Here is a 25,442-nt window from a genome sequence, read left to right on the forward strand (position 1 = left end):
GGAAGGTAGGAAGAAGACCATGGAGTTTCTGGCAGTTGCAATTCTCAAGCCTAAACTTCACACCCATGTCCAACAAATAATTTTGGGATATTGAATGTGATTCTGCCCCCAAAACAGAAGGATGTCCCAGCAGTTCTCCTTCCAGGAAAATAAATATGATTTATTAATGGGGCTGCTGAAAGGCAGCTGGAAATATATGCCTGCCTGCCACCCTGCTGAGATACTGGGAAGGCTGCATTTAATTTAAGACTCTAGTGCTATCTTTTATTGTACTGCATTGTTATTAGCACTATGTGAGCACACAAATGAATAAAGGGAATATAATGAGTGTTGAACCACACTTATTCCCAGTGCTCCATGAGGAGTCTGCAGGACTGTACCAGAGGCAGGCAAAGAATGGGGAGTTAGCAATCACACGCTTTGCATTTTCCCTGTAGTTTCCCAGATAATGTAAACCAGTGCAAGCCAGCAAAGCCTCAGAAAGAGTAAGTCCCCCCTCTTCTGACGCTGGGGTTCAAGACAAGCCGTTTCCTCCCATGTTTATTAGGTTACTGACACACTTTGACTTGAGAGACCCTCTCTGAAGGCATGGAAAGAGCACCCACTGAATCCACAAATGTACCTCCCAAAACCTTTGCTGTTTTTTACCTTTCATCTTCACCCTAATTCCCTGTGAGTGGAGGAACTGGGAATGGCTCTTGCAGCCTTCCCTGCAAGGGCACCATCCCTCCCATCCACAGGGCAGACTTTCCCTTCAATCCAGGGCTTGAAGATTAAAGTCCCCATGATATTTGGGCTAGGAAATGGCTTCTTACAAAGGAAATCTTTAAAGAGAATAAAACAGTTTTCTTTCTTGGCTTCAAGATGAAAATTGGTGCATTCTTGCTACTTTATGGGGGAAAAGATACCTTGGAAGCACTTTATTCTTGTCTACATAAACATTAGAGCCCATTTTCCCTTCCTCAAGCCCTCCAATCATTTCCAAAGTAGAAGTGTATTTAATAACAGAATATAACGAAACAGCTTTTGTTAAGATTTGACAATAGATTCCAAAAGCTACAAAGTCATTTAGAAACACATTACAGTGACCACCTCGGTCACTCGGATCCTTGGAAAACTCCCCAAGTTGAAAATACTGTTATTCTTAAAACAAGTGGCAAAGGGGAAGAGACAGGACTGGAAGGGCAAGGAAGCAAAACACAGTGAGCATCACCCTTCCTGGGAGGAAAGCATCTGTCAGCAGTCCTTGGACTGTTAGTTGAGAGATATGTCCAGTGTTCTCCAAGGCAAAAAAGCCCTTGAGGTTCCAGCACTGGGGGCCAGAGGCTGAAGCCCAAGCCCCACCAGACCAGGGGGAAGACCTATCGAGTCTGTACAACATCTCACTGACATGTGCTGTACGCTATATGTATTATACTGTCAATTGTTAAAATAGACAGAGCTGTCCTCAACCTGCAGAAAGCTTTCAAAAAAACTGTGGGTTTAATTAACTGTATGCAAAGGGAAAATCCCATGTTTCACTGCTCGAAAGTCAAGTTTTCATGGTGTGGAAACAATCCCTTAAAACCCAATTAGTTCAAGGGAGTTATTTGATCTTTACCACCTCTAACTTGTTTTGTGCTGCTTCCTGTACAGTTCAGCACACTGACCAAGGTAAGGTGATTTTTTTTTTAATTAAGAAGCAGAAAGGCAGAAAGGGGAAGCTTTACAAGACCTTGCAAATAACATCCTGTGTGTTTTCTGACCCAAGAGTTGCCCTGCAGGTGAGCAGACTGAGTCCATGGACCAGTCCATCCAGCAATAGCGGGATACTTTCAGCTCCATCAGTCTTAAACGGACTGGTGAGAAGGGAAGCAGTTTTGTACTCTTACCAAGATGATCCATTAAGGAGTGAGCAGGGCATTTGGAGCTCATCTGTGTTCAGAAGGAAGAATAAAAAGTAAAAAGCCAGCCTGGTGTAACCACCATCTGTTTAGTAGTCTGTGGGTACATTTGCCACTGTCAGCCCTGTTCTTGGGCTCTTGGAGCTTCCCTGTACCATCCAACATGGACTTGGAGAGTGATATCTATAACTTTGGCAAAAGGACTGATGTTGACACCACCCAGGAGTTCCAGCTCCTGCCCATACTAGTGTTGAAAGCCTGCAGTGCTGCAGTACTGCCATTAACAGCATCAATTGGACAAAGAGGAAGTGGATTTTAATCAAAGCCAGTCCCTTGCCCGTATTAAAACATGGGAGTGCTGGCAAGAAACTTAAAGATAGTCTTTTGGGGCTTCAAGTCCTCAGCATGGACAGTCACAACTATACCCACAGGTTTCTTAACGGTCTTCAACCCAGGCAGTCTCCTACCCTGACACCGTGTTTTGGAACTATCCGTTGACCTTTAAATTGGCAGGTAACTGCACGTTTGCTGAGCCAAAGGCCTGAAATTCATTCTCTCTGAGCTGATGTCTCAGTCCACCCTTCCTTCTCTCCCTCCCCCTTCTTCTCATTTTTATAATTAAACATCTGAAAATACTGCTTGTTGGGTGGTATTTCCAGCTTCAGTCATTGCTGGCTCCAGCATAGGAAAACTCCTCTTCTCTTCTGAATACACATCATTTGGATTTTTCTGTGTGAACTATTTTCTGTATTGCTTGGATATTTTTTAATGATATTTTTATTTGTATTTTCAATGGCTATGCAAGAGCTCAATTGATACAGCCTGCGTATGTTTTGCTACATAAACACAATTACTTTTGTTATATACACCCACCCTATGTAAGAAATGACATTGTAGGCTCACAAAACTGTAATGCTTCCCATATGCCGAACTAACTAGCTGTCTCGATGGATCAAATATAAATATTGATGCAACATGTGCCATTTTACAAATTAATCATGTACAGAGCACGCTGGTTATGACAGATTCATCTACACTGCCAATTTTTTGTCCATAATATCCAGTGTCCATTGATACCTCCAGGGGTGGATTACATGAAAGAGGAACGTACATATGTGAGCAAATGACATTCAGATCTGAGGGTAAGAGAATTCTTATTTCTTTGTTTCAAACACGACTGCCCTTGTGGAGGGTTATTGGTGTCTGTCAGGAGCTGTACAGGAGGGTAAACCTAGATCCCTAATCAAGCAGTTCATCTGTAAGGTACTTTTATTTCTGTTCCACAACAAATTTTGTGTGATGGATTGGAGCCCATGTAGAAGTTAGTTCAGCAAATATCCTCCTGTCATTTCCTGAGCCTTCAGATTTTACCTGAATAAGAGCAGCTCTGCTGGAACAGGAGATAAGCACTGCCTATTTTAAATTAGTATTATCTTATCCACATTAGATACGTAATTACACTTGCCCATTGGCTTTCTGTTTAGATCCCTTAGCAGTTCATGCGGATACTAGATACAATTATTCTTGATAACCACTTTTTCACATATAGAGCTTGAAGCTTATGTGTCAAAATCTGTGTTCTGTCAGCAGAGCAGGCTATATGAGCGAACATGCAAATAATACAAAGCCTTTTCCCATCCCAGGAACTCCTTTGCTTCTGTTCTTCGGTTGCTTTCTGTAGCTACCCCTTTCTGATCCTTCCAAAACTTCATCTGAATTGACACCTCTGACTTGATTCCACCCTGCCTCTGCCCTAGTTTGTAAAAATGCCAACAGGCTGCAGATACCACAGGATTTTATATCAAGTTTCCATTCTTTAAAAGAGGTACCTATCATGTCAGTTCTGGATTTGAAAGTAATATATATTTATCAGTATATGATATATCTGTAGCCTCCCTTCTGGTTGATTCTTGTCTGCTCAAGCCACAAGCAAAATCTAAAGCCTCCAAGGTAGATAACACAATGAACTATTACATGCTCTCCATGGGTTAACATAGAAGAAAAGTTGGGGGAAACAGCATGATTTTTTTTCATATCCCACTGCAAATTACACTACAAAAGTAGTAAGATATCAACTAATTCTTGGTTTTTGTCACTATGCCTTACTCACCAAAAGTCCTGATACTCTTTTTAGGCCACAGACTACATTGCTACAGACCCACAAATTGAAAAAAAAAGGCAATTATACAACAGGTTTCTGTAGTCCAAACAATCCTTCTGGATTTTGTGCACTTACACTAAATAATTTATCAAAGCACAGTGCTAAGCCAAGTTGTTGTATGGAGACAAGTTACCCAGTCTGGAACATCTTGTACCACAGTTTATAATGCAGGAATACAAATAATATATGGAAAATACTGAAGTGAGAAGGCAAAGCCAGAACTTCATGCATCAATCAAGTGGAAAAAGTGGGTACTGAGTATGTAAAAAACTGTTTGCCAGCAACAGGTCCACTAGACAACTGCAATTTATCCTCTGCCACCTGTGGCCCTCTCCTGACACTCTGCCTATCCAATTTGCAAAAAATACTTTTGAAACGTGTCCATTTTCAAATTTGTGCTCTCCTTTCATACTGTATGACAATTGCTTTTGGAAGAAAGTTGTTCTATAATATTTTTGTTGTGCCAGGACAGCCTAATGTGTGGCTTGTCATCATTGAATGTACTGTGGATTTACCAGCAAGTAAAGGTAGCTGAGACATAACAAAACGTTCATGAGAAAACTGTAGATAGATCCCAAATATCTTCACCTCAAATTGTTAAATCACAGCAAAGACTGCCTTTGATCTCCAGCCTGGTTCCGCTATACAGGAGGTCTCTCTTTTCAACGAGACATTAGATTACATCCTGAAGTACAATCTCTAGTCCCCACTGGAAAGTTCTCATGCTATCATGAGTCTCAGACTAATCCTCCTCTGAGAAAAGCCAGCACAAAGTCATGTGCGTCACAACAGTCAGCTGAGCAGCTTGTCTTCTCCCCACACCACTGCTGTGTGACATCTGACACCTTTTTTAGCTCTACTTCTGCCAGCAGTTTTCTATTAACATCAGCAGCACAAACAGAGCGAAGAACTGTAAGAGGTTAGAAAGCGCACTGCTTCCATGAATGTTGACTCATGAAACTTACACCGAATAGTCTTGAGGAAGAACAAAATCCTCAGAAAATCCTGAGGTTGCACTGCCCTACCCCGTCTTCACCATGACTGCAATGTCCCTGCTAGAGAAAGCAAAGTGTGAAAGCTGGTAAGAGAAAGAGGCTGCAAAGTAGACACGAGCACTCACCCTCCTCCTCCTCATACGCATCAGACTGATCTTGCTCTCCAGCCTGCTACAGCTTTTCTGACTCTGAAAAATCTCAGGAGAAAAGAAATTCTTCTTGCTAGAAGACTATGTGAATTGCAAGAAGAAAAGATCAAAGACCTATATAGACATTGAACAAAGCATCTAGTTTGCTCAGAAGATGGTAAGGATAAGTGCATTTGTTGTTACTCTACAATGTTTCTTCCAACGGTATAACTTTGTAATGCTCTTTTCAATTTTTGAGACCAACTACTGAAGCTCTTAGATAGCTTTTATTTTGTCCTCATTCTGGCAAACTTCTGTCACGATATATCAAGAATGAAAAGTTCAGCCTCAAAACCAACTCTAATAAACAAGAGCAGGACAAAATTGAATGAAGATCTTATGATTTGTCTCAAAGACAAGGAGTAAGATTATAAAAAGTCTAGGTGACTTAGGAATCCCTATGCTAAATTTCAGGCTGACTTTACTCTCTGGTGCTTCTATGCATGACCAAAGTATTGACCAAGTTTACTCGCTCCAGCTGCCTTCAGGTGTAAGTGACAATAAATACAGGGATGCCATTGCTTATGATGATTTTGCTTCAATGATAGGGAGGTTGACATCAAAGTCTTCATTCACACTGGTTAGATTGGAGCTTAGCTCATGGCTTTAAAATGAAACTGTAATAAGTTCACAAAGTACAATTGAAGGAAAACTCTCCTGCCTTAGTGCTCAAATGCAGGTAGGGTATTTTGAGGCTTCAAAGAATCTGTTCCTTCTTCACTTCTCAAAACGCCCCTCTCCTTGCAAGAACAGTTCTTTTCTTTGACATGTTCATCTACATTCATTCATCATGCAACAACAATGCATGAGTTTCATTTAGCAGCATCCACTGCTGAAGGGAAAAGAGCTATTACATTTCCTGGACTAGATGTTCACAGACAATGGTTACTGCGAATTTGTCTGTTACACTGGCAATGTGTCATCCCTGCCTTTGAGAGCCTTTGACTAGAAGGATTACACAAAAAAATAAATAACAGTAATACCACCCTCTGATTTCAGCACTTATTCTTTTCTCCAGGCCCCCTGCAATGCTTGTTACCAGGCTTTGTCTACACTGGGTAAAGATATGAGGAGAAAAGTAATTAAAGGAATATGCCGATTAAATTGGTTTAATAGGCAGCTAGTTAGACAAGTATCTGTGGTAAATGGGGTACACAGTCACATATGGCAATTCTCAGCACTAAACTGCATATAAGGCAGAAGAATATTATAAATGAGTTCACAAGGCTTTCAAATCTGCTCGGCTTGAATTGATCATTTTGCATTTTCTCTCAGCCAGATGCAAATGGACTGAATGTTCTGCAGCTGTCATCACCTCTCTGCACAGTTAAAGGCAGTTGCCCCCGACTTAGAGTGCAATTTGCTTTTCATGATGTACCTCCAAAGCTCTGCGCTCATAAAGGTTTTCATTTGGAGGAGAGCTGGCTACTGCTCCTCACTGGAAGAAGAAAATGTACATTGCCATAATGTCTGATTTACCATTTGTGGCTGATCTGAATGTTTGGAGCAGTAAAGCTGGCCAGCCCAGTGTAATAGTCAATGGCACACAGCTGGAGGTGCACAGCTGGCCTTACTATAAAAGGTTATTAATGGATTTTTTAGGTTTTTCAGATACAGCTGAAAACAGGGAAAAATTAAGTAACTTGGGTTGCACCATGAACCTGGCTCTATGCAATGCACTTTGTATTAAAGAGCGTATAAAGAATCAAACCCGTGCTGGCTCCCCAGCAACTTGCTGTTCAGATTCTTCATTTGAATAAATTAGAAGGACTGAATTAAACATACCTCTTCAGCAGCATTTGGCAGGGAACAGTGGGAAGTGTCTCCTGCAGCAGCGCAAAATTCAATCCAGACAAAGATTTTTCACTTATCTCGTCGCATTGCTATTAGTAAAGCTGCATTATGCCCCCAAAGCCTCTCTTATACCCAGGTGAATATCCTGGTCATGTCTCCCTGCCTGGAAGGCTCAAAGTAAAGGGTGATGCTAGGAAGCCGTTCTCGTGGATACAACCGGCTGGTTAATACTGAAAAGAGGAACTCCTAGCATAGGATAAAAATCTAGATGAGGATAATCTCAGAGGTACAACTGCCAGGAAGAATCCAGCACTGGTAAGGCTGCAGTAGCCGACTCAACTGTCTTTCACATCACTAACATGTGTGCAGCAAACTTTGAACACACGTTACATGATTAGGAGAGAGAAAAAACACTGTCTGCCCTGTCACAGTGTCTGTGACAAATGACTTGAATCCAACTGCAACACAGTGCTAGGAGCATCCATTCTGAATGACTTCCTGTAATTTATGATCTTTAAATAAACATTTTCTTCTCTCCCTTCCCTTGTCCAAACCTTTAAACTCCAGTTAGTACACATCTACACAGCTCCACTAAATGTTCAAGGAATCTGAAACACCAGCTCTAAGAGATGGCCTCCCTAAGCATTCAGTGTGCTGCATTATGAACTGTCTCACTGCCCAGCAAACCATGAAGAGTCGTATTACAAAGATCTCCCACACCTAATTTTGGTTCCATATGTAATTTGGTTAGCAAGAAATAATCATCATTGCAATGGTTATAGGCCATCACACCTCTCCAGGAAAAGAGAAGCAAATCCAAAGACTCTTGAACACAGTCATCTTCATTTCCATTCTTGTCTTGGCTGACCAGAGACAGAAGGAAACAAGCATGTTCAGGGTTTGGCCAGTCCATCCAGGGACAACCAAGGGGCCATTCATTGTCCCACTGCGTTACAGCAGAAGGAAGCCTACCCTACATTCTCTCTGGTTAGCTCTTTATGTGACCCAAGCAAGACAATGCAGATGAGAGGCAAAAGTAAACTGGCTTGGGCTGTGCTCTGAGCTGCAGGATCTGCTCCTTTAAACCTGTATTCTCTATTGCATGGAGCTTTAAAACCTAGTTTGTGGGAGGAAGGGAACCTTTTCCTTGCTGTAAGGGAAACAGGCCTTTCAAACAGTTTTGATGGGCCCCTCCAGTAACTCACATTGGCACCATCACTTCTATCATTATCTAGTAATACAGTCAACAAAAATCACACAGGGGAAGCTACTGGCTCATGCAGCTGCAGGAGCCAAGGAGCAACTGGTATTGAAAAGCTTCCTAAGTATTTCTAGACCAGAACCACATAGACCTGAAAAGCACCATGATGCTGGCAATGTAACACTTGTAACAGGCTAGTGACAATTTATAATCCAGTTTCCAGCATCAGTGTTTTTTCAGTGATTCCTCTAATAGCCAAAATGGAGCAGTTAAGCAAGCCAGAACTCCACTCCCATCTGCTCCCCTCACAGAAGTCCCTTCCCACCCAAGCCATTTGATGACTACACCCAAGCAAATGTGATCATTGAACATCCCCAGCTGTTCAGTAATAATCTCATACCTTGGGCATTTATCATAATTCTCAGACTAAGACACAGGGCTGTGGAGCGCTTGCAATGGGTCTTATAAAATAGGGTTGCCCTCTCACCTCAGAGACAGCCTCCCAGCCACCCACATGGATGCCTGTTCTTCTAGGATATACACAGCTGCCCCAGACTACACATAACAGTAGAAATAAAACAAGAGAAAGTTACTCCACCTGGCACTTGCCGTGTACACAGAGGTCGGTCTCGTAAGGCCCACATGGAGTACCATCAAGGACTCTGTCTGTCACCAGCACAGGAGAATCCTTCCCCAGTGGAGAGCAGAAGAGCTCACATGGCTTATCTGGAAAAAGAAATACAAAAGCAGCTGCCTTTAGGGACCAGCAAAAACAAGTGTGTAAAGCAACGGTGATGCAGTCTCTACATGACTGGGTTTGGAAAAGTATCTGTTGATCTTCTCATCTTTGAAGGAACATGATCCTTTCAATTTAGGCCTGTCATTTCCCCACTTTAAAATATCAGTATTCAAAGGGTTACATTGATGAGACTGGTCTTTTAAGACACAGCAAACCATTTAGTCAGTACACTTCTATGTATCTGTTTGTGAATGGAAGATGTTTGTTACAGGGAACATTCAGCAGCCTGATATGAATGACCAAGTCCCTGTGTGAGCATCTCAGACACAATTCAGGCTACAGCCAGTGATTTTAGAAGAACAAGTTCTCCAGACCATTTCTACTCTTGATGGACTGACTTCTTGCATCAGTTTGCCAGTAAGAACACTTGTATACATAAATTTAAAGCATTCTTGCATACATTACCTACTATTTCCTTAAACTGGTATTTGGGGTCCTACAAACATTTGTCAGCAAACTATGCTGCTGGAATTTCTAGAGAAAGAACCCCCAAATTAATTTGAAATACATCAGTAGAGAAAAGTTGCATTTTTCGTCCATGCTAATAGCAATCTTTATATTACATATTTAGACCTCACTTTGGAAAAGCTACTGTTATGTTTAGCTAGAGAAGGAGTTAAGTAAAAAAGCTTTTTCAAAGATTTGTGTTATTAACTGGCAGCATGCAGCAGATGTCAGGGTTTGCTGACTGCATTTGCCATATGTTTAAGTAACAGATATTTAGGCAATGTAACGTTTTTCCTTTGGAGCTGACTGCTACTCACGGACTTCATCCAAGGAAGAACCTATAGACATTCAAATGGAAACATGTTTTGTTCTGCCTAGTCAAGTATCTCCATTCATCAGACATAAGAGAGGTTTGCTGATACATTAAGCTAAGTGGCATAGGCCTTTTCTAAGTTTCCAATGCAATCAAAAACCTGCAATCAGCTCCCACTTCACTAATACATGTAAGTAGAGTTTATGCACAGCAGAGATTAGCTCAAGGTTGGTTTGGATCTGTGTTTATTTAAAAGCTTCTGAGTGTGGTGCTTCAATATGCTGAAAAAAGGTCCTGGAGAACATTGCATGGGTGCTCTACCATGCTTCAGGGACCAGTGACACCGAGATGTGAAGTTGAGTTGCCCTCTGTCCACCTGTATTCCTCGACAGAGGAACTAACAGGCATATCCTGTGGATGTTCAGACTCCCTGCCTTGTGTCTGATGCAAAGCAAATCTTCAGAGGCTGGATTTTGATTTCACTTGCGGAGTGAACAGAGGAGCTGGGAAAGCTGTTGTAAGAGCAGCTTGTGCAGGAAACCACTAGTCTGACCGCCTCTGGACAGCCTCTCTCTTTCTGCAGCTGCGAGATCTGCAACGGGGCAGGAGAGGTTTCTAATTTGCATTCATGGAAACTGGGGCAACATGGCTCATGTGAGTGGGGCTTTACTAGATAGGGGGAACAATGTTGGCTATTATCTTTTAGCAATAGTTTGTTCAGTCTTCAGGTGGCCAAAAAATGGCATATTCCCTTTCTGTGGCTGAATAGAGTTCCCACTGCAATATGCTACTAATTCTGGCAGTACAGATCAGAGACAACCACTGAATCATTTGGTTGTTGTTTTTTTTTTCCTCTCCTATTTACAGGACCCTCAGCAACCCATAGTTCCTGACTGGAAAGGGAGAAAAGAGTGAAACAGCTCTCCCCTGGAAAAAACTGTGAGAGTTTTCTGTGACTGAAATTAGTCAGGGAAGTAGCTCTGCATTGTTGTGTTCACCCAGCAAAACTATTCAGGCAGAGGGGCACAACAAGCAAAACCAGCCTGTCTCCTAGGGCATCTGAAGGAATTGTGCTCTTGGAGGGTCTGTTATGGGAACTGAAATGCTGTCTGTATGCTTGTCCTTGTGTCAGACCTAACTTGTCAGTGCTAGCACCGGAATGGGCTTATCCAGTGTCTGGTATCAGTTTCAACATGATCCTCCTCTGTTCAAGCATGGATTTAAGATGACCAAATGAAACCACCCTTGCCTGTTTTTCAGCGGAGTGCAGCAAAAGATGTTTGTTCCTGCAGAAAGGACATTATTACGATCCTTTGTCATATCTCCCCAACATCTCATTGAACAGTAGCTGAACAGCAAGGTCCAGCAAAGGAAGCATGAAAGGAATGTAAGCAGGATAGGCGATCATGCTGAAATGACCAGAATTGTCACACATCAAAAATGTCCCAGGGAATCCTTCTTTTTCTCAGTTCCAAATTAATTTGAACTTCCTAATGTTTAAACTCCCATTCCCAAATACCTGCTTGTTCAGACTGGGAATCAAGGTAAGGCACCTCTCCGCTAGCATTACAAAAAGATGAGTAAAGAACTGACAACTCTGTATCTTCTGTTAAGAAGGCCAAAAGAACAGCAGGGCAGCACCAAGAACAACTAATTGTAATTAGTCTTTCAGCAGTAGCTAAGGGGAACATACTGTAGCCTTCTCACCAACAAAGGGCAGTCCTGCAGATGAAATCAGGATGGGTTGAGAAGCTGCAGTGAAAGAACAGCAAAGAATTACAGGGGAAGATGAAAAAACTTACCATCAACGATGACAGCTGTCAGGAGACTTTTCTTCTTGTTGGTGTATCTGTCATGGGCCTGGCACTGTTGGTCCCTGAAGCTTGGCACACCTTTAGGGCAGGGTAAGTTCTCACACACAGTGTGCTCCACACTGGCTCCCCGGCAGTTCTTCCCGCCTGGTCCCGGGCTAATCACAGGAAATACAAACCAAGGTCAGCAGGAACAGCACAGCTACTCACAGGCACACCTTCACCTAAGTTTCCCTGTCCGAGGCAAGTCTTGACATAGCAGGAAGAATCCTTCCTCTCAGGTGTTCCTTGTTGGAAGGCAAATCCTGCTCTCAGTGGCTCTGACAGAAAATTATTCAAGCTCCATTCTGGATCTATAATTGTCTTATCATAACAGATGCTCCAGAGTACTTCAGAAGCGTGTTCTTTTGTAGTATCCCATACACAGATCAACAAATAGGGGCTGCCTACACATTGCACATCTCAGATAAGAGGTAATCCAAAATGCTATTCACCTGTGGCCTTAAGCAGCCTTCTTAGAAGATAGAGAGGGATTAACTGTTTGTATTCTGGTCACAAACCAAGGAATGGGACTAATTTTGCACTGCTGACCTAAATTTCTTCCTTGATTTCAAAAGCAATTCACTCCTGTCCTAACTTATTTTCAGATGGAGCAGGCAAATGACTGAGAAAGAGTGAAGAGAATGTGTGTGTGTGTGTGTGTGTTTGTGTGTACCAGCAGTTTCAGAACAGGACCTGAACTAAGGCACTCCCAAACTTTGGGTTCTGCCGTGACATCAGGCCTGAGCTCTGACTAACTTTTCCTGTGACTTGGGACAAGTTCCTTCACTGATGGTGACTTGTTAGGCTTTGGAAGGTGCACTGAGCATGACACCTAAAGTTTAAGTATTATTTATATTGGCACAGTCAGGCAGTTCAGAAGATAATCTGTGGTTCCATCACAAATACCAAAGTTAAGTATTTGTATTCTTAAAGGGGAGCCTGGAGGCACCAAGATGACCTTACTGTGCCCAGGATCACATCAAATCCAAGGCAGAGGCGGGCAACCCGGAATGTTTCACCTTTCTCTTCCCACCATTTGCTTTGTCCCCTGCCTCAAACACTCTTCACAATGGGGACACAGCAAACGTCTCTTCAGTACATGTCCTCTAAGGTTCTGCTTTCAGCAGCTGGAAACTAAAATAACATAGAAGTAGCTATAACCTGTACCGCTAAGTAGGGCATCCTGAAACAAATCTGTGCAGCAGATAATCTCCATCCAAGAAAACTGTGCCATTTTAAACATTTGTTTTTTAAACATGCAGGAAAGACCACGCATCCAGCATCAGGATTAAGCACCTGCAAAATCTATTTACTCTTATTTATGATTCCCCAGAGAAGAAGGAAAACTCAAACTCTCAATAGCCTGTATTTCCTTTGCAAAACGAAAAAAACCCACAAACAAAAATCCCAAGTAAGCAGAAGACTCAGCCATCCTAACAGATAATTTCTTCAGCTACTTGCTGATACTCTCCTGAATTTGTCACATACCTATCTCCCCAGCTGTAATCAACAACGATGGATAAAGTCATGTTCTTACTCTTTAACAGCTGGCTATAAAAAGCAAGTCCAGCCAAATTCTGTTTTTTAGCAGTATGGCAGTTCATTCTTCCCCCCTCCCTCCCAGAAGAGCAATGGACATCAGGTTATATCACTCAGCTAATTAGAAACCAAGGCCCTCATATATCATTCATTCATGTCAGTGGTCCTAGCAAGAGTTGCCCTGTTCATTTACGTGCTGGCTATAGGACTGGGTCTTTGATTTCCTAGTTGTTCTGGACTTGATGAATTCAGCATTTGGTGCAATAGAAACATTTGATTCTGCATAGAAGAGCTTTATGCCAAATTTCAGCCTCGATCAAATTTTTACAGTAGCTCCATAAATCCCAGAAAAAGTGTGTTTTTTGGGTTTTTTTTGGTGTTTTTTTTTTGTTGTGTTTTTTTTTTTTTAATGGAAATGCTGATCTCCAATGACACTGTAACATCACAGAGTCACCAGAAGAACAGCTTGAACAAATGCCTGCTTGCACTGCTAGCATCTCTTCTCTGCCACGCACACGTGCAAGGCAGCAGATGTGCTGAAACTGATACAGAAATCTTCTGGGAGGATTGTGTCTGCTGCCTTAGACTGGATGAGACAGATACTCAGTCCAGATGACTAGAAGCATGATGCAGGCTTCTTCCCACATGAACCCTGCCCTCACACAAAGACAGATACACGAACTTTGGTTTCTGCACCATCTCTTTGGCTACAGCAAAAGAGATGCAGCCATTGAACAGAAGTGACTCTGTGCATATTTGTGTGCACGTGCACTGGAAAAAAACAAACCACAAAAGCAAGCAGTCAGAATAGCCAAAGAGTAACAGAGCGCTCTCTCAAGAGCAGGGTATGAAGCTGATGGCCACGGAACAGGAGACACAGCAGGACTACAATTTACTATGTTCATCAGCAGTTGCTTTGGCTTTAATCTTAAGATGTCATTAATTTGTGAGGGACTTTCTACGAGTTTGCCAATGCAGACTGGAAGCAAACAGCTCTGGCTATTGGTAATAATGGTCACTGGCAATAATAAAATAATAGCCAAATGCATTAGGAGACAGAGACTTCCTGAGCACCCACCACTCCCAGTCAGTGGGAGCTGCAGGAACGTAGTGCCTTTTGGCCTGTGCTCCTCTGCTTGGCCCTTCAGCAGCCTGACCTGTCTTCCCTTTCTAATTAAGGAGTAAAATGAACTACCTGCTCCTGATGTAATTGCTCCCAAAATTAAAGAGTTGGATGCACTCATCAGCCACAGAACAACAGAGCATCCTACAGATCTGGGGGATGTTTCTACTCCCAGTAATCCAACAAAAAACAATACACCCAACAAGACCTTCCCACTTCAGCTCCCCTCTGTCAAACAGCATCATACTTTATTTGGTAGTAAGTTGCTGCTTTCTACTAGACTAACTCTAGTAAAACACTAGCAGAATATACAGCATCTATTCAAGGGGTTCAGGAACAAGCAGATAAACAGACATGGACAGGCAGTCAGAGAAATGGAGAAGACAGCTCTGCCATGCTGATTATGTTCTGCTCTGTTCCTATTTGGGTAGGGAATGCACAATTACTGACCATAATCTTTTACTTAACTGACCTCTGTAATAGTATTTCAGCATTACAGGCCTCTTGGCACGTTTAAACAAGATACTGAGGGTTTTCATCATGCAAGATGAAGAAAAACAATGACAGTCACTCCCTCTGGTCTCCCACAAACAGTTACCTAACGCTTGTTCATATACCTTTCTTTTCCTGCTTCACTCCCATTTTTGTGGCTTCATCCTTGTGTCCCTTCCACCTCTCCAAATGCTGAGGCCAAGGCTTTGGGCAGCATCTCTATCAGATTCTGCGAAAGAACCTGAAGAGAAAGATCCCTGTAATTCCAGGTCCCAAGCCCTGTACAACATGGGCTCTAGCACTGCCTGGGATTTCCAATAAACAATTCAAGCCCACCCTGATACAAGCCTGAAACAGTGACTGTGCGAAACCTCCTGGTAGACAACTTCACGGCCACCTTCCACTGTGTTAGTGCCAAGAGAATCCACCCACTAATGGAACTGAAGAAATCAAAGCCCATTTATATCACCATGACCCTTTTACATGACAAGAGTGGACTGGAGAAAGGGTGGAGATCTCGTTCTGATGTTCTGTTTAAGCCAGTGGATTTGTCTTCAATCCCACTGTACGACAGTAGCCCAAAGCCTAGACAAGAACACAAGGCAATGTACAACTCAAGTCTGCACGTGCAAACTGGCTCATGACACACTGCACTGCCTTACAACCATTTGGAGGCAATGCATGTGAATACTCACAGAAATTACTGAGAGGAAAAACCCAATCAAACAGTGAAGCAACTGGTTTAAAAATACTGATAGTCCCACAGGCTCAAAAGTCAGCTGGCAGGAGGAGAGATTCCAGTGAAAAAAAAAATAATCCCAAGACCAAATATATATAAAATAAAAGATAAATCCCTGAGCCAATATTTTTGGACAGTGAATAAACCAGCTGCAGAAGAAGGGGGCTGATGCCAGGAATTTGAAGCTAAAGAAGATCACGTGTGTATCCCCAGCCAAGAATGTATATGAGCAAGAGAATTTTCAAATCAGTGTGCAATCTTGGAGGGAGCATTTCCTGTAATTTAAGGAACGATGATGAATGGATTTAGGTTTGGTCAGCACTGTGGTTAAAGAGACTTTTTGTAGCTGACAGCTAAGAAATCAGCTCAGTCCCTTGTTCAGGAAAATGAGCTGGTAAAAATCAAGCCTGGACATTATAGACATGCAATTGCAGTTCAGTGTTATTTAAGGAGAGGAATAAACAAAAATATCCCTTTCACATGAATACAACTCTGCAGCAGCCAGTGTGTGCCCATCCATCATCTAGGCAAGTCTTCAAAGAGACTACGTTGCTAGTCAGAATTTCAGCCCCTATTTAAAAAGAAAAGTTTCCTGTGCTTTTTCTGTGGAGAAAAGCTTAAAATACAAATAAAGTTAGAGATACACAACTTGGAGGGCTGCTGTCAAGATTGTGAGCACCCTCATTCACCTCGGAAGTTATGATGCACACAAACAGGGGTAGTCAGTTAAACGGCCACCATGGTAACTTGTTCAGGCCTCCCATGAGAAGAAAAGACTTTCAGATGTGCCTCAATTGACCTGAAGGATGAAGGATGGCACATGGGAGATAATATCACTTATCAGAAAAAAATCCAGGCCCAAGCAGAGAGCACAGGCTTATTTGTAGTCACTGTGTAGAAGCTAAACAGCAGCCACTGCACTCTGTGTGTGGGAAAACTTTCTTTTTCATATGCAGGACATCCTGATGTACAGAGTATCTCAAGGTGCTTTACCAACACAGCTATATGACACTATGACCACTGTCAGCCACTCTATCGCTTCCCAAGCCCAGAGCCAGCACTCCCTGCAAAACTGATCTCTAAGACATATTAGCTCAGTTTGGTCTGGAGATCCAGATCAAGCCCTCCTCATTCATTGCAGTGCTGGAGAGGAAACACAGCATCATTTTTTCTGCCAAACTATACATCTTTAATTCAATTGTGTCCATGTTTGAATCATTGCAATGGGCCACTTCCAGTGGTAACCCTTCAAGCCACTTCCACAGAATCTACTTCACTGCAAGTCACTCCAGGATTTTGACCTGGTCCGTGCTGCTTGTGAACAAGAAATCTCTTGTGTCCTCTTCTGCACAGCTCCGCTGCCCATTTCTTCCCTGTGCTCTTGCAGGAAGGATTGTCTGAGTGCTACATACAAAAAGAAATCAGCACGTTGTGAAGACTTACGGGGGATTGTCGCATTTCCGCTGTCGGAATCGCACTCCTGTGCCACACGTCCGGCTGCACATGCTCCACTGACTCCACATGCTCCAGTCTCCATCAACATGCTCAGGGATGGGAGTTTTACTGACACACTCCCCGGCTCGGCACCACTGAAATGCAATTGTGTTAGCACAGGCTGGAAAGAAGTCCTGATTTTGCAAACATTCGTGCACAGGTGGACTTGAAAGGATCTCTGAGAGATTACGAGAAGTCCATGTTAAAATTTCTAGAGATTCAAGGCTTCAGTGGGATGGAGGTGGGAGGAGGAGAAAGGAAGAAGGTGAAACACAGAAATTTAAGTGTCGCCCTCAATGAACCCCTGAAGGGAGTTCTGTCATTTAAACAAATAATCACAGGATTGAGCCCCTTGCTTTATTATTAATTATCTAAGTGCTAAGACTTAAGGCCACGCTCTTCACAGAAACCGAGTCCAAGAAATTATACCCCAAGGCAATGTCTTCATCAGCAGTATTCCCAGTATGCACAAAATAATCGAACTATTTTGGACGTAACTTGGCTAAAGCCCCAAACAACCTCTGATTCTATTAGGTTGTGCTGGCTCCTCACCAAGCAGCAAACTTGGCCTATTCTCCTGCTCTGTCCAGGATATGATACAGTGAGCACTGCTAAGCATTCTTACGAAAGAATCACCAGGACTCCTGGAGTTAGAAAAACATATACCTAAAAATCTTCTGTCTCAGTTTCCTTCTCATGCTTTCCAGGACCCAGCTTTTCTTGTCATTGTTTATCTTTATTTACAAGCAAAGAACAGGTCTCTGGTCTTTGATTTTAGCAAGAAACTGTTAAATTTTACTCTTTCTTATCTACCCAACCATATAACATACAAAAATATTACAATCCAAAAGCAGTAAGTAGGGGGGTGGCAGTTACCGAATCAGTCCAGTTCCTTTGTAGCCTAACAAGTTATCAGCCACACTGGGAGAATCAACCACGTACGTTTATGAACCACATACCACCTATCACAGCCCAACTCGGAGGTTAAACATGTTCACTTAAGTCAACTTCTGTTGGCACAGTAGGTCAGCTGAGAGGCAGCAGCTGAGCCTCAGTAACTCCCACCCTTATGGCATTGAAGCCAGTTACTGGAATGGTGATTTTCACTGGAGGGAGATCCACTAATCCAAGTGTTTCTTGTAACAATTTTCTACATTGACCTGTATTCTGGGAAGTCCATATATGCCTTAGTCATCTGAGTATATACATACAGTACAGCAAATGTTACTTCACAAATAACTGAACATCACTGAAATTGATCTCAACACATTTTGAGCTACTTTTAGAAACCATCAGGTTTTTTAAGTAGCCTCTTCTTCTTTCCCCGTCTTTCTCCCCTCCCTAAATGTCAGCCTAAATGCTCTCCACACTTTCTACCTCCAATATAGCCAAGAACACTACACTACCTTAGCTTACACTGAAAAAAACACCTCACAAAATACCACTGACAGTAACAAAGAGACAGGAGAGGAGTCAGCTACTACCTAACATGACTCACAGGGGACTCGGTCTGTGCACTCAGCAGGGTGAGGCATGGGGTTTTCCTGCAGTGTTCATATAGTGCCTAGACCACAAGGACTTGACTACTGAGGTCTCCAGAGGCTACTGGAATACACGTAACATAAAATCAGAAAGACTTAACTCAATCCAGCTGTTAATTGAGCAGTTTCTGTAAGAGAATCAGTAAAAAATATGGGTTTATGGTAAATACTGAACATCTTGGAAACATTATTCCACAGACAATGCTGGAAAAAACAAAACTGAGCAGTTTGATTACCTTGTCTGCGCCACATTCAGTGCCATCCAGAGGGGGGTCCAGTTTTGTTTTACAGGATGTATCTCCTTCCACCAGGCACCAGAGCCCAGCACACATCAAATGCTGTAATCACAAAGCAACGAGGTGCAGTTATTACTTTTAGAGATGTCAGCTATCGTTATGGGATACACTGCAAAGCTCAGGCAGTCCTTCTCAAGTGAATCCAGAGGCATCTAGTTGGTTTGGGAGCAATTATTTTTTAAGGATAGATTGGCATTAAGTTGTGAGGCTGGGAACATAAGAGATTGATTGATGCCATTGTCGGGAACAAAAGCCACCCAAAATAAGAAATGCATTATTTAAATAGATTTCTTTTAACAAGAATAAATCTGGTTCATTGAAAACGAATCCTATATGGGGGGCCAAGATGGGTGCTTTGGAACCATGCCACATGCTTAGATGTCCGAGCTGCTTAATTACTTGTATTTTTTTTAAAAAGATACACAAGTAACTAAGCATGATGAAATGCAGTCAACCCTGCTGGATCTGGTGGTAGCTACAATCAGTCAGCAATGCCCCTTGGGAGAAGAAGATCTTAAGGTAGAATGAGAGGAAAGGATTTCACGGTGTGCCATGCAGCATAGGAGGAGCGTGGTGACAGGCAAGGGCAAAGTTAGTAAAGGTTTGATGGTGAGAAGTAGCTGCTAGAGACCAACGTGCTAGAGAAGGTGAAAAGTGAGATGAAAGGGCAAGAGCAGCAAGAGGTACAGCACATCTCGCTACCAGGCTTGAAACGCGTTCTGAGTATCATTACTCAACATTGCTGCTCTGCTCAGCCAGTGTGTGCTGCAGGGATATTAATGCTGACCACACTTGCGTGATCTGTCAGATCAATAACGTTTTCAGAATTTGAGAAAAAGAACCAGGAAAGGGGGCCTTTACATCGTTAACATTTTCCACAGCATCCCCCGTGCTTTGCATTCCATGAAAGTGGATTATTTCAATACAGTGCTACAGATCTGAGTCCCAAAAAAAAAGAAAAAGAAGAGTTACATTTCTTTCCACTATTGTTCACGTTTCAATGTAATGGTAAAAAGATGAGAAGCCTGACTCTAGTGCCAGCTGGTCTTGTCAAGATTTATTGCACCTCATTAAATAGTTGAGTCAACACGCTTCAACCTTATGGTTCTTTCACAACATAATGTAAGAGGCTGCGGGTGCATGTGTGTTTTGTGTACATGCATGTTGGTACGCCTATATAAAATAGATCTGTATGGCAGAGGGTGCAGACGAGATAAATCCCAACACCGAGAGTGATGATGTAGAACATACTGAAACAAAACAGTTATCGCAGCAGTATCTGCATCCTGTTTTATTTCTACATTTGTTTCTGGAAAGAGGATTTTGCACTATTTAAACCAAAAGAACATTCACAAAAACTAGAAGCAGACGGCACAATCCAGCAACATCTGTATTAACCACAACACAGAAAGTCATCATCAAACAAACAAACAAACAACAGCAAATACACACAATACCAGGGAAGCCTAAATCAATGAATTTTCAAGACATTTTCCCTGAACTAATAGAGCATATGGGAAAATACCAGACTTCAGTAATTTTGACTAAGTGACTGTGACTAATTAGTGGTTTGTCCACAGTTCTGAAAGCACTTAAGCACCAATTAGCCGTAAGGACATCACATGCTGTTTTACGGATAGGTACACTGAGGCAGAGATTTCAGAGCTTACTGAGAAATCAATTGTTCCACACTGCAACCCCCAGATTCTCAAAACTCCTCCTTCCCTGGAGAGAACTAAAATCAAGAAGTACATCAATCAACTGTTCACAAGTGTTACAGAAAAAAAAAACACTAATCTAGGCAATAAACCATTTAAACTGAAAAAGCTTTTCCCCAAAATGCCAAAATTACAGCACCCCCACATCTGGTTTAACTCACTGGGATCTAAAGGTGATGGGTTATTCTTTTATATTAAGACTACACATACAAATGATTAAAAAGGATTCAGAACCAGTTACGATACGTTAAAAGCATGTCACAGAGCTAAGTACAAGGTATCACAGGAGGTTCTAGCCACAGTGGCAGGTCGTACTACATGTAGCTACAGGACACAATTAAATGCAGTCTAAGAATACGATAGACTTGCTAAACTCTAACAGCTGCTTTGCCATTACAAATAATTGTATTGATGACTTATAAATGCTGTTACTGTTAAGCCAACGACAGGAATTAATTGACAATATGGATTCTCTCTTCTCCCTTGATGATTGTGGACAGTGATCTTGTGAAAACACTATCAGCAATGCCTCCTTTCAAACTGTGGTTGGGGAACACTGATACGTAGAATGAAGGGAAGCTTCAGAGACGAAGGGTGCAGGTAGTGTGTATTTCCACTTTTCTAGGCTTCAAGCCCCTCTCTTACATATAACCAAAAGAGCAGAATGTGATGAGAAACCCTACAGTCTGATCCCTTGAATGACCCAGACAGAAATTTTGCCCCGTGGTTCCAGAAGGAAAGCCTCTGCTTCTGCTTTCTGTCAGAAACATCCTGGCTGAAGATGCAATGGAATTCACTACACCCCTAAAGAAGTTGTTTTAGACACACATGAGCCCCGTTGCTAAATATCTGTGCATTTTGCAAGGCCAGTATTTGTTAAGTTTCAGCTTCAAGTCCCTGGATCATAAACTGCATGTAAATTAGTCAGGGTTAAATTCCCATCTTTGATGTAAAACTGGGAGGAGGAAGGGGGGTGGTGGAAACAGAAAGTCATAAAAATGAAGCAGCTTTTTGTAAAATTTTGGTTGCCAGTCAGAATTCCTCCATAGCCCACAAGAACGTGGAAGGTATGAGCCATGGCCTGGGGGAAGCAATGGGCACAGATAACTTCAACCAGGTCTGTCTGTACAGCAGAACTACAGATCTGGGCCCAGCCTATGGATACAGCGGGTGCAAATATTCACACACATGTGTTTATATATATATGTACATGTTTGTGTATATATATACATGTATATGCACACATATATTTATAGGGAGGTAAATAAAGGAAAAATCTCTCTTAGCAACACCAACCTTTCTGAAATTTCCCATCTTTGAGGTATGGAAAACACAGGATTTTTATAGCATCCCTGTGTTTGATTCCGAACACTAAATGCAAAGCATATTTCAGGAAACAGTTACAGAAAAATCTGGTAACGGCGCTTCAGCTCTGTGTTCTAGTGCCATACCACTACAAAGCTCAAACACTCGTTAGCGCAGTCCCCTGTATTTAATACAGCATTCAGATACCCCAGCAAAGATTAAACCATCAGCTTTGGTATTGTGTGTTCCCAAGCTGTTTTATCATGTTAATAGCTCATTTCAAAAGAGATCATATATCCTGCTCAGCTACAATAGAAACCCAAACAAAAATCCCCATTAAACAGTCCTATAGCTAACCAGTCGCAGTGACTGACTTTTTAATAGTTAAACAGCCAGCTTTGTGGGGAAATATCAAAGTGAGAAATGGCAGGACTTGAAAGGAAGCTGCTTGTGTATGAGTGGCAGTTCAGGGCTTACACTGATATAGAAGCCACCATCAAAAGAGCTGTATTACTGCTAATTGTAAACTCAGGAACCAGCTTTTAGAAGACAGGTTTCCATCTGCAAAGTCTTCCCTACAGCGTTCAAAAAGTGCCAGTTAGGATTTTCCAATGATAGAGATTTTTCACTGGAAAAATATTGATTTGTTGAAACTGTCTTTGGGAAAGGTCATCTTTGGATCAGCTCCCACCTTGAAGTATTTCCAAGAGCAAAATAAAATTTTAAAAGTGAGATGGTTGTTGAAAAGTAAGATTTCAATGAAAATTTAAATTTTCTTTTGTTTTTTAATTGAAATGCTTTTTAAACTGAAACCTTAAGGAATTTATACACACAAAAAATTTAAAAAAGCAAAATAAAAATGGAATTTTTATAAAGGTGCAAATTTTAGACTCTCAAAAACTCCTGGAAGAGAGGAAAACTTGTCTGCACATCTGTTAGAAACTAGTCCTGAGAGAGGTCACAGTACGGAAACTCTCAAGCTACGAGATATCTGCTCAGCAGGTGAACGATGCTTCCTATTACAGGTATTACAATGGCATGTATTTGAGAAAGGGGCCTTACTGTGCCAGGTGTTTTCTCTTCCTCAATGAAACTGCAATCCAAACAGACTCGTGGGAGCCTGGAGATAAAGGAAGCTTTATCCCTCTCTTATAGGTGGGAAGATGAGGAACTGAAAGGGATTAAATGTCTTGCTGAAAGTCTGCTGGGAAACAAGCAAAAACACTGCTCAGAGCTCTGCAGTCCTCTGCTCAGTGTCACAGCCACAGGCTCACACTCCCTGCTCTGGCTAAACTTCAGGGTAAAACCAGAAACAACTCCTGGGATACTCCCAGGAACATGTCTGGCTGTGGGCCTTCCCACCTTTCACAGCTTTTCAGACTTTTTCACAACACATACTGTTTCTGAGGACGGTGTTTACCTTACATGTAACTCCATCCCACACGTGTGCCAGCACAGACTTGCGGCGTGTGAAGCTCTACGACCACTCACACGCGGCTCTAGGGAAGTAATCTATTTTAGGTTCTTTAACTCAGTGCTGCAGCTGGAAATGAGGAGAAGCCAGAATTAATTCAGCCAGCTCTTTGCCCACAGGCAGTAAGTCTAGAGTCTGCTAGTTTCTGGGTTAGCTATTGCATCACCACGGTTACTAAAATCAGCATGATTCTGCCCAATGACCTCATATGGTCTCAGAGAGAAGGAAGGGCTCACGATACTCCTCCGTCTCAAAGCCTCAGATTATTACCTACAAGGGGGAGCTTCCAAATCTGCAAAGCATAAAGAGAATCCAATGACTAAAGACATCTTTCCCATCAGGGAACAACTCTACAGAAGCTAGTTCTTTCCCTACCCATTCACTCCCTCACCTTGGATTCAGCCAAAAAAAGAAACACTTATTTCTGCTGAGAATGAATTTGTTCCTGCTGCCTATTGCCCACTGGAAAGAGGAACCTCTTATTTCTAGCAGCAGAATTAAACCACCATGAAACCAATTTTGCTGTCAAAATGAGGGGATTATGAAGAAGGACTCAGAAAGAATACATATCCTTAAGGAAGAGCAGCAAGAGACCACATAACACACAGGCACACTTATAAATAGGGTGGCTTTCAATGAAGTATCAGATCTCTTTTCTTTTGCCAAGGTTTTGGCTTGGCATATAGCTAACCATGACAGAAAACATGCTTGTAAACACAATCCTAATTAACACCTATTAGCACAATAAACACACAATTTACACATGCTTTCCTGTTCAAAACACTATGTATATGTTCTTGAAGCCTCACAGCGTGCTTCTGAGGAGGAATTCTTTACACAACAAGGTGAGAAAAGCAATGCCCCCAACTTCTACACTGTCACTGCCTTTAACTTTGGGTGCATAAACAACTGACAATCTACAATGGATCACAAGGGAGGTGAGCAGTGTTGTTTGTCACTGCTATTAGATGGAGCTTCTTGCTGTTGAAAACTAGAGGAAAAGTGCTCAAAATCAGAATCCGGTAAAATTCAAAGGTACTTTTGAAAGTCAGAGGCCAGCTGCTCACCTTTCTCTAGAGCTGATATTCCAAGGAATAAGTGGTAGGTCCAACAGTGGAAGTATCTGTCTGTCTGTTCAAATGACAGACCTGATCCAAAAGTCAAGGGAAGGCTTGAAAAAGAGTCACAAGGACTATCCTAGAATATTCAATGGTCAGTATCCACTAACTTCTCATTTTAACAAAACTGGGCAACAATCTCACAAATTCATAATGTGCAATTTTATTCATTAATGACAAAGTAGAAGAGATCTCTTCACTGTTGAAGAGAAAGCATCTCAGACGGTATTATAAAAAACAATCATATAATCTTCTTAGATGCAACTAGAAAAGGTTTCTTAAAAAACATTTCCCTATTTTCACTAACTGGGGATCACCTTGTTTCTTCAGGACGTACAGAACACATGTATACATTATGCTTTTTGGATGAACAGGACCAATAACCTGCTTGCTTGGAGCCAACAAATTTAGAGTTGATTCCCCTTTATAATATTTTTTTCATCAACGTAACTCCATTAACTCAATGAACGGCCTCTTCATCAAAACTTGTGGGAGTGGAAAGTCACCAACATCAGACACAAGTGTATAAAATCAACAAGATCATTTTAACTCTTGAGGAAATGGCCCTTGACAGTTAAAGAACTCTTAAGGAAATGGTCCTTGAAAGTTAACCGCTTTCTGGTGCTACTCTTTTCCTTGTAGGACAGTACAAAAAATTCAACAGTCATTTCTGAGATTTGTTAATTTTCTGTATCAGAGAAAACAAAACAAACTGAACCCAGTAAACAAGAAGGGTGTCACGCTGAGTTTGGTTCTGTGAGCTAGATGGCTTGATATGCATCACTCCAACTACCAACACATGGATCCATATGAAATGTACCCTTATTATACATATACGGAGTGATACCAAGAGCTTTTCTGATCTACAATTAAAACATGTTTCCCCTTTGTCTTTCAGGGAGAAAACAAAATATTTGTCAGCTTCCAAAACAGTAACTTACCATGACACACTGCTCACCGCAGACAGAT

General features: G+C 41.9%; 1 protein-coding gene across 1 annotated transcript in view; it reads right to left on the minus strand.

Moving 5' to 3' along the window:
• Window positions 1–25,442, minus strand: part of ADAMTS17 (ADAM metallopeptidase with thrombospondin type 1 motif 17) — a 189,212-nt gene that overhangs the window by 61,408 nt on the left and 102,362 nt on the right. The window contains exons 11-14 of the mRNA XM_068410576.1: window positions 18,799–18,900; window positions 16,971–17,116; window positions 11,584–11,750; window positions 8,821–8,948 (exon numbers count right to left, since the gene is read on the minus strand). Of these exons, the coding sequence (XP_068266677.1) occupies window positions 8,821–8,948; window positions 11,584–11,750; window positions 16,971–17,116; window positions 18,799–18,900 (543 nt within the window). The remainder of the gene's footprint in view (window positions 1–8,820; window positions 8,949–11,583; window positions 11,751–16,970; window positions 17,117–18,798; window positions 18,901–25,442) is intronic.

The sequence above is a fragment of the Nyctibius grandis genome, chromosome 11 (genome assembly GCF_013368605.1).
Source record: "Nyctibius grandis isolate bNycGra1 chromosome 11, bNycGra1.pri, whole genome shotgun sequence".
NCBI lineage: Eukaryota > Metazoa > Chordata > Aves > Nyctibiiformes > Nyctibiidae > Nyctibius > Nyctibius grandis.